Here is a 19015-nt window from a genome sequence, read left to right as displayed (position 1 = left end):
AGTTGATATGATAGCCAAATGCTTGCAATTTCCTTTTTTTGTTTGCTTTCAATGAGTTATTGTGACAATGGTTCTAGATGATGACCGGATGTTATTTCTTCGAAAGTTTTACGGACGCCATCATGATTTGGTTGACACTATTATAGAAAGCAGAATATCTCTGGAACCTATGATCATAGATATGAAGTTACGCTTGTCGAAGCAAACATTACGTCGTCTTCCTCTCGTTTATAACATCACCACAATCGCCATATCGCATTGATATATATTTTGAAAGGTTATCATATTACTTTTGCTTTACTATGTTTTCGCTGTTGTATCAGTGATTTTTTTCCAATGTGTCTGTGGTTTCTATCGTTAACAACCTTAATGCGTAATTGTCAATCCTATTTCCATTACAGTCGTTCTCATACATATTTGGAAATGTTATAATGTTAGCAAATTCACATGAACCGGTGGTTTATATTTCAAGTTGGTAATGTCCTAGAGTTAGATGGTAGACACTTCAAAGACGAAAGTATGTTTGTCTCGTCAATGAATAATAACTATAGAGTAATGCAATAGGTGTATTGCAACTGCTGATCTCTGAGTCACTTTTTCGACTATTGTTAGTATTTTCTTCTTTATCTTCTATTTGTTATTATATTCAGTGTGACTGATGTCTCCTACTTGTGCTTTTTGGTTTGCTTGTTATTGAGGTAAAAATCAGCGGGTTTTTTTCGTTCATATAGATTGTACGGGATAAATCAATGTTAATCTGTAATGAATATACCCGGTATGTTAGAAATACAAATTTTTCGATATTTAGTTCTAGTTCAATTTCGGCAAAGTAAGCACAGCAACATCCCTGATATCCTATTGACTTGCAGGACAATAGTTCACTCTCATTTACTCTAAATGTACTCTTTGATTTTGACTCAATTGAAGAGTATTGATCGTGTGCTCAACAGGTTATATTTTGGAAAATTATGTCAACAGAAACTGTAAGGTCCAATAATCCTTGACAATAACTCATCATAGATACTAGGATTAAATTTTGTATTTACGCCAGACGCGCGTTTCGTCTACAAAAGACTCATCAGTGACGTTCGAATCCAAAAAAGTTAAAAAGTTAAAAAGGAAAATCGATTTCGGTGACTGATTCGGCCTGCATTTTTTTATACATCACGTTTACAGGTAATGTACATTATGTGTATTTCTTTCTTATTAGAAATAGTCATAACAGTTATGTGCACATGGTAGAGACTGTTGTATATATAATAATTTCTTCTTTTACTTTTATATCGAACGTATCCTTCTAAATACCTTTCATATAGCAACATCAGATATTTTAAAATAGTTTAGGACAAACACAATTACTATAACATTAACAGCAAACCTAAATTTGTACTAGAAGTACATAAGTACATTTTAAAGTGTTCGTTCGAGAACAAAACTAATCGTAATTATAATTTGATATAGTTTTACAAAGATGTCAATGTAACTATCGATCGTCAAAAAGTTGTTTTATGTCAGACACTCAGAATGATACAAATGACTGTACTCTCAAACTTAAAACTTAAAGTTTGTAAACGTGTACTCTCAAACTTAAATCTTCGTAAACGAACATGAAAACCCCGTTTACTTAACAAAACAATATTCGCCTCTATGTCCTTGCAATTTAGCTTCATAAGGAAATTAATCTCAGTATTCTTTGGTTTCTATTCCAGATAAAGCAACCGATCTTGTGGCTACAGAGGCGAAACAGTTCGAAGACACCCAAGTTTGACAATATAAAATAGGACTAAAAGAATTTATCATACAGCATGGGTGATCATATAAAGAACAAATTTTACAGAGAATGGGTTGCCTCAAAGACATTTTGTTGTGAAAAAAATGTTTATATATTTGTAAAATAATATCTGTTCATATGAAACGGTGTCCTGCTTCCACACTACATTTCCATATTGAGTAAACCTCAATATCTGGCTCACCAGTCCAGTAGTCAGCACTTCGGTGTTGACATGAATATCAATTATATGGTCATTTTTATAAATTTCCTGTTACAAAAACTAAGGATTTCTTATCCCAGGAATAGATTACCTTAGCCGTATTTGGCAGAACTTTTTGGAATTTTGAGTCCTAAATGCTCTTCAACTTTGTACTTGTTTGGCTTTATACCTATTTTGATCTGAGCGTCACTGATGAGTCTTATGCAGGAACTTCTTAGGAAGAACGATAAGAAGTTAGCAATATCCTTTAACTCTACTTTTCGCTATATAGATGATGTTCTTTCACTAAATAATTCAAAATTTGGTGACTATGTGGAACGCATCTATCCAATCGAGCTAGAGATAAAGGATACTACAGATACAGTTACGTCGGCCTCATATCTTGACTTACATCTAGAAATTGACAATGAGGGTCGGTTGAAAACAAAACTTTACGACAAAAGAGATGATTTCAGCTTTCCAATTGTGAACTTTCCATTTCTAAGTAACAACATTCCAGCAGCACCTGCATACGGGGTATATATCTCCCAGTTGATACGATATTCCCGTGCTTGCATTTCCTATCATGATTTTCTTGATAGAGGGTTGCTGCTCACAAGGAAGCTATTAAACCAAGAGTTCCAAATGGTGAAGCTGAAATCATCCCTTCGTAAATTTTACGGACGCCATCACGAGTTGGTTGACCGTTATGGAATAACCGTTTCACAAATGATATCGGATATGTTCCTTACGTCGTAACTACAATCCCCTTCCCTTTCATGAATGTGACTTACCTAATTATACTATTTACCGGATTTGTTATCACATAAGCAACACGACGGGTGCCGCATGTGGAGCAGGATCTGCTTACCCTTCCGGAGAACCTGAGATCACCCCTAGTTTTTTGGTGGGGTTCGTGTTGTTTATTCTTTAGTTTTCTATGTTGTGTCGTGTGTGCTGTTGTTTGTTTTTTTTTTTTTTTCATTTTTAGCCATGGCGTTGTCAGTTTGTTTTAGATTTATGAGTTTGACTGTCCCTTTGGTATCTTTCGTCCCTCTTTTATGCAAGCGAAACGCGCGTCTGGCGTATTAAATTATAATCCTGGTACCTTTGATAACTATTTACACCACTTGGTTAATGCCACTGCTGGTGGACGTTTCGTCCCCGAGGGTATCACCAGCCCAGTAGTCAGCACTTCGGTGTTGACATGAATATCAATTATATGGTCATTTTTATAAATTTCCTGTTACAAAACTTTGAATTTTTCGAAAAACTAAGGATTTTCCTATCCCAGGAATAGATTATCTTAGCCATATTTGGCACAACTTTTTGGAATTTTGGGTTCTCAATGCTTTTCAGCTTTGTACTTGTTTGGCTTTATAACTATTTTGATCTGAGCGACACTGATGAGTCTTATGTAGACTAAACACGCGTCTGGCGTATTAAATTATAATCCTGGTACCTTTGATAACTATAATCAAAACCCTAATGTTCGTACATATTGAAAGTTCAATTCTAAATGATCTTTGATACAAAGATGTAATCATAACTTCTTGGAAGAAGAACTTTCACCTAAACTTTATCTGTTATTGGACGGATGTTGAATGGAATAACGACTGGACGTACTATACCATCTAGAAAACAATATGAATATAAACAATAAAAACATCACTCTTGACCTGACTTAATAATGTATGAAAATACTCTAAAGATTTAATTTCTTTGTATTTTTGTTAAAACTGTTTGGTAGAAAAGATAAATACTTTGTTTTTTATTGGTTTAATTATCCTTATCATAGTATAAACAAACCGGCAGTATTTATTTTGTACATGAAGCTAGTCAAAGATATCTGGATCATGTGTAGATTGTTGAGGTTTGTCTCTGATAAAAAGAATTACCAAAAAAATGAGAGAATAAAAACATTCTATTGAAACCAAACACCAATTGCAGCATCTAACTCCTCCGAAAGACATTAAAAGAAAACTAACAACAGACAACAGATGGTCAATATTGCTCATTTAGTACTAACACAATCATTGATGTGCTTGAGTTAGACCAGTTTTACATACGCACAACCTCCCACTATGCAATTCATTATATAGCACATAAGAAAAACTTTGCATAGCCCAGCTACCAACAGGATCACTAAACCGAACAAGAAAATGAGTTGCTATATAATTGTCCAACACATTATAGTATTAACAAGAGTGCACATGCTAAAATATATCGCCTTCTTTGCTAACCATTGATATAAAGCTTTAATACATCACACAAACTTAACATGATCCAAAAAAATGAGGTCAAGGTCGGATAAACCCAATGAAACACACAAACACCTTACAATCATTCAATACACCAAATACAGTTGAATGATTGCTTACAGCTGTCTCTAAGAAACAGATTTAACCAAGAAAACTAAACATTGACCAATGAACCATGAAAATGAGGTCAAGGTCAGATGAACCATGTCAGACAGACCTGTACACCTAACAATCATGAAATATAGTTGACCTATTGCTTATAGTATCTATGAAACAGACTTAACCATAAAAAAAAACTTAACAATTACCAATCAACCATGAAAATGAGGTCAAGAACAGATGATACCAGCCAAACATATACACCTTACTATCCTTTCATGCGACAATATAGTTGGCATATTGCTTATAGTATTAGAAAAAGGAAAAAAACCTCAAAAACCTACTTTCACCACTGAACCATGAAAATGAGGTCAAGGTCAAATGACACCTTCCAGTTGAACATGTACACCTTACAATCATTTCATACACCAAATATAGCAGGCCTATTACTTATAGTATCTGATATATGGACTTGACCACAAAAACATAACCTTGTTCACTTATCCATGAAATGAGGTCAAGGTCAAATGAAAATTGTCTGACAGGCATGAGGACCTTGCAAAGTAAGCACATAAACATTATCCTTTTACTCATAGTAAGAAAGAAATAAACATTACAAAAAAACTTAAATTTTTTTCAAGTATTTACTGAAACATAAAAATGAGGTCAAGGACAATGGACACATGACAGACAGATACTTCGCAACATAAGGCATCTACAAACAAAGTATGAAGCATTTAAGTCTTCCAACTTCTAAAATATAAAGTTTTTAAGAAGTTAGCTAAAGTCGCCGCCTCTGGATCATTATCCCAATGCAGAGCTTTTTGCAATAGAAGTCACAGGCTCGACAAAAACAAACTCTTGTTGAGAGTTGTCTTATTGGCAACCATATCACATCTTTTTTTTAATAATTATTCACAATTTTTTATGCCCCACCTACGATAGTAGAGGGGTGTTATGTTTTCTGGTCTGTGCATCCGTTCGTCCGTCCGTCCCGCTTCAAGTTAAAGCTTTTGGTCATGGTAGTTTTTGATGAAGTTGAAATCCAATCAACTTGAAACTTAGTACACATGTTCCCTATGAGATGATCTTTCTAATTTTAATGTCAAATTAGAGTTTTTACCCCAAATGCACGGTCCACTGAACATAGAAAATGATAGTGCAAGTGGGGCATCCGTGTACTGGGGACACTTTATTGTTTAAATAAATATTAACCCTGAGCATGAGGTCAAGGTCAGGTGATCCCTACAATATGAACATGTACATCTTATGATCATTCGATTAACCAAATATAGCTGACCTATTGCTTATAGTATAAAAGAACAGACTTTAACTAGAAATACATTGACCAATGATCCATGAAAATGATATCAATGTCAACTGTACAGAGATTTATACACCTTACAATAATCCCATAAATCAATTATAGTTAACCTATTGCTCATAGTATCTGAGAAAAAGACTTAACATAGACCAATGAACCATAAAGTCAGATAAATCAGCCACACACACATAAACATCTTATAATAATTCCATATACCAAATAAAGCATCTACCATTATTTCCCCTCCTCTACACCCTTGGCGGATTGAGATAAAATTTTGGAGACACAAGGTATTGATTTCTGTTGTATGCAGTTGTCAAGATAATAAAACATATTAGTGTAATAACATATTGGGGACATATGCAATACCTTCTGGCTTCATCAGAATGTTTGTTAAACTTTGGTATACATGTTAATAAATCAATACACTGGTTGTTCATTTCATTTTTATTTTACATCTACATGTATTTACTTTTGGTTTCTAGCTTTAATTTTTTTCTGGTTTCATACAAAATGAATATTTAATATTTTGAATTTATATATATTCTTGCAAACTACAAGAAATTCATTCATTTCAAGGGAGTAAAACAAAGAATTCCTCTATTTTTCAAGGGTGTATAAAAATTTGAAATTACAAAAAAAAGACAAAACTGACATCAGTTTCTTGTAATTTTTCATGTTTTGAAATCATTTTTTTTTTTCAATCGGATTCCCATATGTACCATGTTAATAAATCATTGTTTATATTTGCATGTCATATACAAATGGTTATATTTCAGTAGTTCTTGGTAACAATTATATAAAAAAAATTATCTTTCAACATTATTAGAAAAATGTATAAACGAATCAAATGATTACTTTATTAGAATTTTGCTGAAAAAGGTATAAATATACTGTATTCTACATGTATGGTTTAGGTAAGATCACTATTTAAATTTATTTTTCAGTTAATACCTAAATACACAATGTATATCAAAGAGGACATTTTATGTATATATTTCTAAAACCAAAATATAATAAATTGTGTGTCATTTAATATTTCAATTCAATGTTTCCTATAAATAGAAGTATGCATACATGTACATCAACTATTTTCCCTATTCAAATCTTCCAAAACTTCAGCATAAAAATGTAGCAACAGACAATATCAACCGTCAAGACACACAATATATATCTGAACTGAATGCTACTAGCTAGGAACATCAAATAGTGTCATCAAGAGTAAACTCCCTTTGTTATACTGTCTTTCATTTTCTTTAACATATTTGGTAACATCTTTATATGGTTCTCAGCACAGTCCACCACACATTTCTCCATGAAAGCTTTAGCTTTAGATATTTCAGCATCTGTAGAATTTGGTCCCATTTGATCTTTAGCTTTATCTTGACAATCTAATGCACCCCTCTGTAATCTGTCCTGTAATATGAATATATAACATGTATAAGACAATCTTTTAGGCTGCACTTTCTGTAATCATCTCCCTCGCTTACAAAATACATTTTTATTCATATAAATTTGGAACAAAAAATCCCTGACTTTCATTATACATGTTAAAACACATTTTATTTTAAATACATCAAAATCAAGAAAATGACAATATGTGGAGAGACTTATAGACAATCTAGATAGTGCTAGACAAAACATGACAAAGATTTAAACCTGTTTAAAGACAATTAAAAATATTAAATCAACATCTGAAATGACTGCAATGTCAACAGTGAAAACAATAAGATTTTAACCATGCTTAAGACATGTTTAAAATGATTAAGAAAATGGAATATTCATATTATTTTCCAGCATATATGTTGTGAAACCCATAGGAACAATAACATGATTAATGTGAACACAATACTGTCATGTACATTAAAATTCAGTCTGCGCCGAAATCTTTTGCAACTACTAGTCTGAAGACCAATATCATTTTCTTATGTGTCTAAACAAAATTTAGCAAAAACTTACTAGACCTAAACAAAATTTAAATAGTCTGGAGCATTTGAATAGTAGCTAATAGCTGGTAGACTGATTTATATTAAAATTATCACATTTCATCCAGTTTTGAAATAATATGAACATGATGGAACTTGGAAGGCTAAAATGACTGAAGTATAATACCTGAAACTGTTGCATTTCATTTTGTATGTGTGTCTGACATTTGGTCAATGGTTCAGCACATCTTTCTATACATCTCTGTACTTCTTCAACAGATCCTGATGTATTCTCACAACATTTGGCTCCACATTTAAACATGTCACCCTGCAAAAAATATCATCAAATAATTTTGCAAAATAATTTTTCAGTCATGGTTTCAATCATATTATTTTCTTATATATTAGTATATTTCATTTACAAAGTTGAAAAAACTTTCTTTTTGTTATCAGAAATATTAAAAATACCAATCAATCATAATAATTAAAACATATTTTGGATGAAGCCCCTATTGTTGTGAAGGCAAGTCATTTAAACAAATCAGGTGTGCTCTAACAAAGTGGTTGTCATCTGTTTATATGGTTCATAAATGTTTCTCTTTTTTTATATACATGTAGATTATACTGTTGGTTTTCCCGTTTGAATGGTTTTACACTAATAATTGTTGGGGCTCTTTATAGCTTGCTGTTTGGTGTGAGTCTAGGCTCCATGTTGAAGACCGTTCCTTGACCTATAATGGTTTACTTTTATAAATTGTGACTTGGATGGAGAGTTGTCTTATTGGCACTCCTACCACATCTTCCTATATATCTATGTTAAAGCAGGAGTTAAAAGGTGTGAGTCTGCTCCTGATGACCTTAATTGCACATACATTTTTGTACATGTATGTACTAGTGACTAGTCATTGTTTGTGCTGCTATCATTTCAATTAACAATTTTTGTAACCTACTTCTATATTCTGGGTTGTTTTTTTCAGATAACTTAAAACTGCAAAAAAAAAAGGGTGAAAATTTCACATTTCAGGGGGAAATCTACACCAGGTTATCGAAAGTTGCAAAGTTTTTAGAGCAGATATTTCTTTTTATGGTATTTTTTGTCAATTTTTCCTTTTAACCTAACTCCTTTTGTTTTTAAAGATATACATTACATGTAAACAGCAAAAACTGCAAAATTTTATAAATGAAAGTTTGACATGTTTGAGGTAATAACATGTTTGAGGTAATAAAACTAACTTTCAACAGAATTAAGTGTTTTATATACCATATTATATTGTAGACAATAATTTAATGGAGATTTAGGTGACAAGTTTCAGTATGATATACAACAGTAGAATCATCATATGGAAGTTTATATTGACCAAGTGTCATTTCTCATAAATAAGGGTTGGGTACCATACATGTAGTTACCTAGTTTATGTTGAAGGAAAAAGTGTTTGGTTTATTTTGGAAACAAATGCCTGCGTTACATGTATAAGTAAAATGCAGTTTACTCATAATTCTGACCAAATTGCTATTTGTTTCATCAATAAACTAGACAATTTAGGCCAACTGCTGAAAAGAAAGTGTCAATTCTCAATGATTCTTCTTCATGCAAAATGGGTCAAAGAAAGCAGTAACTTGTTATTCTTGAGACTCAACCTGAAGTTTATTAATAATTATCAATATCAATTATCATGGATATAGGACATATTCTGGACATAATAAATGTATTTACATTTTTCGGTATTCTATTTTAGCTGTATTTTGCCTCCGAAAGACCTTAGAACTTCTACAAATCACCTTTTGACGTCAAGCAACAATCACTTTTTAATTGTGACATCAAACATTTTTAAATTATGACATGTACAAAATGTATGATGTCGAAGTTTACAGGAACCTGTGTGATTTTACGTAATGGCACACAAATTTGAATACAAGTGTAAACCAGGTGCTCCGCAGGGCGCAGCTTTATACGACCGCAGAGGTCGAACCCTGAACAGTTGGGGCAAGTATGGACAAAACATTCAAGCGTGATACAGCTCTGAATTTGGATTGTGATCAAATTTTTGACATTACATGGGTTTTTTTTACACAAAACAAATGTCAAGATTTTACAAATCAATTAAAGATTTCTTCTTCAAACTTTTTAAATCTAAAATTAAATAGTTGATCATGACACAACATAGGTTTCTGACACAGAACGAATGTGGTCTAATGAACTTCAAAGTTTTTTTTTGCCTTTGAGCAATTCACTATGCTGTTGAATATTAATCCTCTTAAAAAAATGTTTGAAGAAATTTTCTTTTTATTTATGAAATCTGAAATGAGAAAAATTTCAACCCCCCCCCCTTTTTTTCACATCCCTGTTTCCCTTTTTCCAAAACTGATATCAATTCAAATTTCTAATGGAGTTTGCAACAATAACTACTCTTTTAAATACATCATAAAATATTAAAATGTAAAATAAAGTGCTTGTTATCACTGAATGGTAAAGATTGGTTGGTAGTAAAAGTGAATATACATTGTTTATTGTATAAAACAATAAAAAAAAACTTCATCAGCAACATTTTATATTGGCAAATTTCCAATGAAGTTATTTACATAAAGTTATTGGCAAATAAAAATAGAAAATGACATCATAGTCATGTCTGGCAAATTTCCAACATATATTATCAACTACTATTCTATACAAAGAAAGATAACTCCAATTGAAAATTAATTGCTATTGCACAATATTGTGCAATTAGATATTTCTTGCTATTGTGCAATACTGTGCAATTGAAAATTTCTTGATGGAATCCTGATTTGGACCAACTTGAAAACTGGGCCCATAATCAAAAATCAAAGTACATATTTAGATAAAGCATATTAAATAAGCCCAAGAATTTAATTTTTGTTAAAATCAAACTTAGTTTAATTTTGGACCCTTTGGACCTTAATGTAGACCAATTTGAAAACTGGACCAAAAATTAAGAATCTACATACACAGTTAGATTTGGCATATCAAAGAACCCATTTATTCAATTTTTTATGAAATCAAACAAAGTTTAATTTTGGACCCCCATTTGGACCAACTTGAAAACTAGGCCAATAATTAAAAATCTAAGTACATTTTTAAATTCAGCATATCAAAGAACCCCAAGGATTCAATTTTTGTTAAAATCAAACTAAGTTTAATTTTGGACCCTTTGGACCTTAATGTAGACCAATTTGAAAACGGAACCAAAAGTTAAGAATCTACATACATGGTTAGATTCGGCATATCAAAGAACCCCAATTATTCAATTTTTGATGAAATCACACAAAGTTCAATTTTGGACCCTTTGGGCCCCTTATTCCTAAACTGTTAGGACCAAAACTCCCAAAATCAAACCCAACCTTCCTTTTATGGTCATAAACCTTGTGTTTAAATTTCATAGATTTCTATTTACTTGTACTAAAGTTATGGTGCAAAAAACAAAAATAATGCTTATTTGGGCACCTTTTTGGCCCTTATTTCCTAAACTGTTGGAACCAAAACTCCCAAAATCAATCCCAACCTTCCTTTTGTGGTCATAAACCTTGTGTCAAAATTTCATAGATTTCTATTCACTTAAACTAAAGTTATAGTGCGAAAACCAAGAAAATGCTTATTTGGGCCCTTTTTGGCCCCTAATTCCTAAAATGTTGGGACCAAAACTCCCAAAATCAATCCCAACCTTCTTTATGTGGTCATAAACCTTGTGTTAAAATTTCATTGATTTCTATTCACTTTTACTAAAGTTAGAGTGCGAAAACTAAAAGTATTCGGACGACGACGACGACGACGCCAACGTGATAGCAATATACGACCAAAAAATTAAAATTTTTGCGGTCGTATAATTACTAAATACGTCTATAATGATATAAACATTTGATGGTATCAGGTCCATTCACACCCAATACACTTTCGCACCCTACACTTTACGCACCTCGCATGTTCACCTCTGAAGTCCGTTTGCACCCTACATGTTCGCGCCCAATTTTTATTTGAATTTCAGTTGAATTATTAGATATATTTTATATGTAAATACCAAATAATTCTTTTTAAATGTCAGAATCCAAATATCAATGAATATATTTAGAAACAATGAAAAAATATATTTAATGCAATAGCTATTACACTTTGTCATTTAAGGCCAAAATTAAAAATATGTTTGTTTCCCCACCCCCAACCAGGGTCAAAAATAAGCCCACTGGTCAAAAAATTATTTTCCACAAAAAAATCGAAAATAATTTGTTTCCATTTTTGGAAAGTGCTTTAAAGCAGAAGGATTGATAATCTAAATAAATACACTCAAATTGAGCACAAACAACTGATAAGTGGCCTGGAGTGGACAAGTCAAACCATTCATGTGACCATGCTATGACAATCACATCCAGTTAAAAAAAAAGAAAAAAAAAAAGAACCTGCCTTCCTGGTCGGTCTACAAAGGGTAGACCCGGGGGAGGAGAAACATACATTCTTTTAAATGTGGCCTAACATGCTTACGATTTATTCAACACCAAAAAAAAGTTGTCAGAATCTCACTTTATTTAGAAACTATGAAAATATATTTATACAATGTAGCAATACACCTTAAAATACCAAAACTCGATTACAAATTATTAAACACAAAACCAATAACAATTAGGCGCGAACGGATTTTGGGAGCAATTGTGTAGGGTGCGCAAGTGAAAGGGGCAAACGTGAATGGGCGAGAACATGAATGGGTGCGAACTAGTCCAAATAATTATGACGTCTTAAAAGGCTATCATAATTTTTTTCTTTGACGGTCAAAGAACACAATTATCATAGCCTTTCAAGTCATCATAATTATTTGGACTAGGCGCGAACGGACCCAGATTCACATTTGATTACATTGTAGCTCTCAACATCGTCAAATTATTGTTGCGCTTTCTCTCGTCCAGTAAAAACCAGAATTGGTATCTTCGACCTACGCATTAAGATTCATACAGATAGCCAGTGTGTACGCGTTTGATTTTTCGGACTGCATGGGTACATGTATGAACATGATGACACTAATTAATGAAGTGTATAGCATAAATTTTATGTCTATAGGTTGTCGGGACTATAAGGACAAGGCATGAAACAGCAGAGTCGAAAAAAACAACTTGTGACAGTTGGAAAATGTTCATTGTTTTGCGCACCTGCATTTTTCGCAAGACTGTCCTGTCAAGCTCTTCGTACATCGAAGTAGCGGCATTTTGAACACGTGCTTGTGCGGATTCCATTTCTCGACCTTCAAAACACTCAAAAGCAATTTTCAACTTGTTTCATCATTCAAATATTATATATGTAAAAACACTTGACAGATTACAAAATATAAAAATGTACCGAACCAGGAAAACACATGAAATAATTCCGTATTGATAATGAATACTTGAAAAAAAATCATTTCAAATCATTAGTGAAAAGTGTTTTCATTATAGGAATTCGTACATGCGCGTAGCTACGTTTACGTCAAAACGCCCGGGCGTACACTTGAATTTTGAAAATAAAACAAATAATCGACATAGAATATAAGAAAAACTGGTCAAAAGCACATCAGCCTTGTGCTTCTTTTTTAAATGAATTGTAATTTTGAATGAAAAGGGACTAAATTTACTCAAATAGATCATTTAATATATTTGTTCGAATTTTTTGTAAAAGTCTGAATCCACTATGAATTCTACGTACTTTTCTTATATTAAAAGCAATTCACTATCTGCTCAGATTCGATATGCTGTTTGTATTTTTGTCGAGCCTGTGATTTATGTCCCATAAGCGAGACAAAGCGGCGTAAATATTTAGGTTCCGAATGTGGATAAAGTCTTTTGAATGACTCTCTGTGAAATTTTACGAAAGTTGTACAGAAACTGTTTACGATCAAAAGAGTATTCAGAGCAATATACTAATGCAATTATATCTTTTATTTGCCCGCATTTTAAGGACAAAATGTATTTCTTTCTGCAATTAATAAGTGGTCGCAGTTTGGGTTTGGGCTTACATTTTGTTATTTCTCAATTACATTAACTACTTGTCGAACCTTCATCGAAATTTATGACATATGCCGAAGAAACTTTTTCTTTGACTAGTGTCTAAAGTTAAAATTTTGAAAGCATTTGTTTTCATTCATTTTTCGGTTCTTTTCTGATAGACAGATAGCCGGGCTCTTCTTTACGCAATTAATTGTTTTACATGCTCAATTTACAAACCTTCATAGATTGTCGTGAAATATTCCATATCAAGAAAAAATTATCAAAAGAAAATTTTAGATTTTTTTTTAAAAGCCATTTAAAGGAATGATAAATTGTTTCACTTTTTGTGGAAAGAAACCCTAGGTGTTCCAGATTTTTTTTTATACTGCACCTCTTAGAAATATTTATTTTTTCATGTTCATTAAGAGGTGCTTTTGTTGATTGTATGCTCACTCACGGCACCCTTTAAACTTATTTAAAAGTAATATTGGTTTGGACGTTTTCTCTAAAACCAATGACCATTAGGCTAGCTTCAAGTTTAACACGATGAATAAGTTAACATATTACAAGATTTAACCAAAAAAATAAACCATTTAGATTCAAAAGTATATATATGTTGTTATCAATGATTTCTAACTGACAGGAATCATTATGGTATCTTATTCTCGATAGCTTTCAGGGGCTTCGTCCCTTTCGAACCCACTACCAACAGGTGCTTTGACATTGAGGGGTTGGCACCCCTCATATCCCTCGCCAAGGTTCGGGCGTACACGTAAAAATGACCCAGCTACGCCACTGTCGTATATAATACACCTGGAAAAGTGTATTCATATATGTATGTTACAGTGTATTAGTATAATCAGGGATCTTATTGAATCCATGATTTTTTAGGGTTTATGTAGAATCACTTGAATCATTAATTATTTAAGTAGTTGATACTGTAGAATCCTTGAATGGCTTGTGATTTTACATAGCACTAGCTGAACTTCATTAGTTCACAAACAAATAACACAGGCACTTGTTTCTAAAAGTTACTACAAATTGCAGCGGGAAAAACAGCCGGAATGCAAGATATGGACAAGAACTACAATCATCATGATGATATGTTTTATACTCTGATGACAAAAGAAGAGTTAAAGAGACAAAAATCCTACTTATTTAATATCTGTTAACAAAGTAAGAATTTAGATTGTTTAAAGGGGCTCACTCCATTTCTTATATTTCAGCCATACAGATTACACTCTTTACCTCCGATTATAGACCCCCCCCCCCCCCAATTATACACTATGGTTTGGGTGGTGCATGGGCATGGATCTTTGTGAATAGCAAAAGATGTGAAAGCTTAATATAAAAGAGACAAGAGAAACATATTTCGCTTCATTATTTCAAAAACAAACAAGTATGGCACAGACAAAGATGTTGCTTGGGTTGGGGAAAACTACTTAAATTACTGCATATTTCAGAGGAAAACTCAAAATGCAAGATAAGGGGGAGATATGCATGATATGGTCAAGGAAAAAATTGTGAACATGGATTTATATCAAAAGTAGTGAAAATTAGATCAAGAAATGTACCATTCATAAAAAGATTCACAATATAGTTTACCGGACCACAACACATATGGTATCTTACACAGATCCTTTACAAGGAATAAGTTCGTGGTTGCTGATTCCCTTTTAGCTCACCTGGCCCGAAGGGCCAAGTGAGCTTTTCTCATCACTTGGTGTCCGTCGTCTGCGTAAACTTTTTTCCATTTTCAACTTCTTCTAGAGAACCACTGAATGGAATGAAACCAAACATAGCATGAATGTTCCTTATGAGGTGTTGACCAAGTGTTGATACTTTAATTGTAGCCCTTCCATTATCCAAGATGGCCGCCAGCGGGGGGACTTAGTTTAACATAGGATTCTCAGGATGGGAAATACATACAAATGTCTTCTTTTGAAGAACCACTGAATTGAATGAAACCAAGCATGGCATGAATGTTCCTTATGAGGTGCTGACCAAGTGTTGTTACTTTGTAGCCCTTCCATTATCCAAGATGGCCGCCAGCGGGGGACTTAGTTTAACATAGAATCCTATGGGAAATACATACAAATGTCTTCTTTTGAAGAACCACTGAATTGAATGAAACCAAGCATGGCATGAATGTTCCTTATGAGGTGCTGACCAAGTGTTGTTACTTTGTAGCCCTTCCATTATCCAAGATGGCCGCCAGCGGGGGACTTAGTTTAACATAGAATCCTATGGGAAATACATACAAATGTCTTCTTTTGAAGAACCATTGAATGGAAAGAAACCAAATGTATCATGAATGTTCCTGATGAGAAACCGACCAAGTGTTGTTACTTTGTTGCCCTTCCATTATCCAAGATGGTCGCCAGCGGGGGACTTAGTTTAACATAGGATTCTCAGTATGGGAAATACATACAAATGTCTTCTTTTGAAGAACCACGGAATTGAATGAAACCAAGCATGGCATGAATGTTCCTTATGAGGTGCTGACCAAGTGTTGTTACTTTGTAGCCCTTCCATTATCCAAGATGGCCGCCAGACGGGGATTTAGTTTAACATGGGACCCTATGGGAAATACATACAAATGTCTTCTTTTGAAGAACTACTGAATGAAATCAAACCTAACATAACAATATTAAACCAAATTTGGCCTAAAACATCATTATAAGTATCTGTTACAATTTTTTACATTTTTTAATATTATTTCAAAATCCAAAGTAGAATCACACAGGCTCTTGCGAGCCTCTAGGTTTGTTTTTGTACCTTCAAATGTATGTATTGCATGGAAACTGTATTGCTCTTAGACGTACCGTTAAATCTGATTCGATATATGGGAAGACATATGTGGATGTTCATGTGTCAAAAACAGACGTGAATCAAATAGATATGCCTGTAGTAAAAGCAGGGCAAAATATGCAATAGTCGATGCCATCCGTATTTAGAGTGTTAAAATGTATGCTTGTTTTGTATGTAATGTGCCTAAGAATTTTCAAATATCTTAGACAAGACCCTGTTCACTCTGGGATATGTTCAATGAAGGACTGTGAGCAGTACACAACTTCATGATACCTTGGCTTCACAAATTTGCAAGACAAAATTAAAACAACTTCAAGTTGGATAACACAGGAAATAAATCAAAACTTATAAGGCAAGAATTAACCGAATACCAACACAAGCTTAAAATTATTGCAAATATATTGAGGTTACCGCAACTCTAGAAGATTAAACGAATATGAACTGCACATCAATAAATTTATAAAAGTGCTTAAAAAAGGAGCAGCACAACATCGGAACAGCATATCTAACGTTTCTGGCACAATTAACTTACGAGAAATGGCAACTACAAAATGTATACTAAATGAAAATTCCAATCCGGTCTTTCTCAACTCACGGTATGTCTGGTCAGTAAAAGCGAATTCCAACCTAAAAACACACATGACAGATCCTGCAGGACAATATCCAAACATCGAAAGTTGTATCATCATTGTTGAGCAGTTGAAAACAAACAAAAAATTGTAACCCACACAAGGCGCCTCGATCAGACATAAATCCAATGAAACTGATAGAACTAGAAAAAGTAGTGGTTCCCTACCTATAGCTATTTTAACCATCGTTAGTAATGGTTCAATGGGAAAACATTGGAAAGTAAATATTTCCAATGCATGATTGCATGGCCGCGCGCGAACCGCAAATTGCGCCTGTTACGAAAGACCGGTCTCAGTGAAATGCATACAGGGCATATCTAGGTCAATATCCCTAACATGCGTCTGTTGTATGATGATAGAACAGTCATATATATAGCCATCAGTACTGTTACATCATGAAGTATGCAATGGCAAATGACATAATCATTTTATGCATCACCTGATACATATATGTATTATCCCGGTTTTTGGTGGGGCTCGTGTTGCTCAGTTTTTATGCTTGAGTTTTCTATGCATTTTAAGTTAAGTATACTAAGTCCTTTGAACTCATTTTTTTTTCCAATGACGGTCAGTTTATTTTCGTCTTAATGTATGAGTTTCGCCTATCTTTTCTATACTCTCCCAAAATTGTTTCAAAAGTGAAAGATCATGTTAAACAAACGATATTCAATGAACAAAAAAGGGATGATCACGCAGCCTCAAATGCTAACCCGTATCATAAACCCGTGTACCGTGCTGCAGCAAAACATTGCCGGGAACACATCATTTAAGAATTGAATGCTGCTTTTTGTAAATTTATTGGGGTGTAAAAGCGTTGACCGAAGTTCATTTTCTATGAAGCGCGGAAGCGCTTCATACTAAAAATGTGCGCACGGTCAACGCTTTTACAACCCTATAAAGTTACAAAAAGAAGCATTCAATACTTATAATTACATTGTTTTTAGCTAGAATCATGAAAACACAATTTTTATCAAGTTTTCATTTTATTCACCTGTGCACTTTATTGTGGGACCTCGTGTCGTCATGAATGATAAATTTTATTGTCAAATGCAATTGTTTCAGGAATAGCACGTGATGTGCAGCTAGCCAATCAGAATAACGTATTATAATAATGAAACATACATCTAATGTAATTATTTTCTAATACATGCTAACACATCTGGAAATATATGAAATACATTGTACTAACTGACATTAACCACGGCTTCCGATCTGGATACTCTGAGTAACGCAAGATAAAAATAAATGTATTATAAAAGGGACAATGAACCATCTGCTGGCCAGTTTTAGTAATCTATTGATCATCATCTTTTTTTTGGAAGTTGTTTTTCATGATCTGTTCCAGTTTTCGATACATATAATGATTAAGGGAAAAGGCGTTATTTAAGAACAATCACTCAGGTGGTGATTTTTGTGATAATTTTGATGCAAACGGGTAGTATAAAGATATTGACTTTCTCAGCATTTTTCGTCCATTCAGATGTGTTCTATCTATATTCGTTTACGAGATATAAGACAGTTAATGCTTTGACCCTTGTAAAAATCAAAAATCGTCCTTTTTGCTATAATTTTTAAGTAAAGGGGTTATCCGATTGTTTCGGTTGTATTGAAATTCGTGTAGAGATACTAGTATTTCTGATTAGTTTGCTATTTGGACTGTTTTTACCTGCAGGTATCTTCTTTTGAGATACTATGTAATAGGCAAAAGTAGCACTTAATTAGTCAAAATCGTTATTTTACTGGCAAACACTCTTAAAAGGTCATCCTCTAGTTTTGCTTTAATTGGCATTTTTGTAAATCTTGTACTACAGCTCACCATCTTTGCCTTACCAGTATCTACCCTTCTGATATAATATATATTTAATAGGTTTTGAGTTAAATGGTAAAAAGATAATCAGAGTGCCAGTATACATGACACACAATCAGTAAAAGTTGCAACTGCATACCAAGTTTGATTAACTTAAGTCTTGTGGTACAGAAGTTGTGCACCTGACACTAATTGCACAAAGTTTTACTATTATAGGTGCCAAAGGTCGAA

At 33.3% G+C, this 19015-nt stretch overlaps 2 protein-coding genes across 3 annotated transcripts in view; one reads left to right on the top strand and one right to left on the bottom strand.

Moving 5' to 3' along the window:
• Positions 1-1915, top strand: part of LOC143071960 (uncharacterized) — a 28707-nt gene extending 26792 nt beyond the window's left edge. For both annotated transcript variants that reach the window (XM_076246679.1, XM_076246678.1), the window contains one exon: positions 1710-1915. In XM_076246679.1, coding sequence (XP_076102794.1) covers positions 1710-1768 — 59 coding nt within the window. In that variant the 3' untranslated portion in view covers positions 1769-1915. The remainder of the gene's footprint in view (positions 1-1709) is intronic.
• A 4171-nt stretch (positions 1916-6086) lies between these two features.
• Positions 6087-12884, bottom strand: LOC143071962 (protein FAM136A-like). The gene is made up of 3 exons (XM_076246682.1): positions 12728-12884; positions 7767-7907; positions 6087-7070 (listed from the first exon to the last, which is right to left on the bottom strand). Exons 1-3 carry the CDS (start codon positions 12809-12811, stop codon positions 6870-6872), a joined length of 426 nt encoding a protein of 141 aa, XP_076102797.1. The 5' UTR covers positions 12812-12884; the 3' UTR covers positions 6087-6869.
• Between the last annotated feature and the right edge of the window lie 6131 nt (positions 12885-19015).

This window comes from Mytilus galloprovincialis, chromosome 4, assembly GCF_965363235.1.
Source record: "Mytilus galloprovincialis chromosome 4, xbMytGall1.hap1.1, whole genome shotgun sequence".
NCBI lineage: Eukaryota > Metazoa > Mollusca > Bivalvia > Mytilida > Mytilidae > Mytilus > Mytilus galloprovincialis.
The sequence above is the reverse complement of the archived record's forward strand: the minus strand, read 5'-3'. Positions and strand labels throughout refer to the sequence as shown.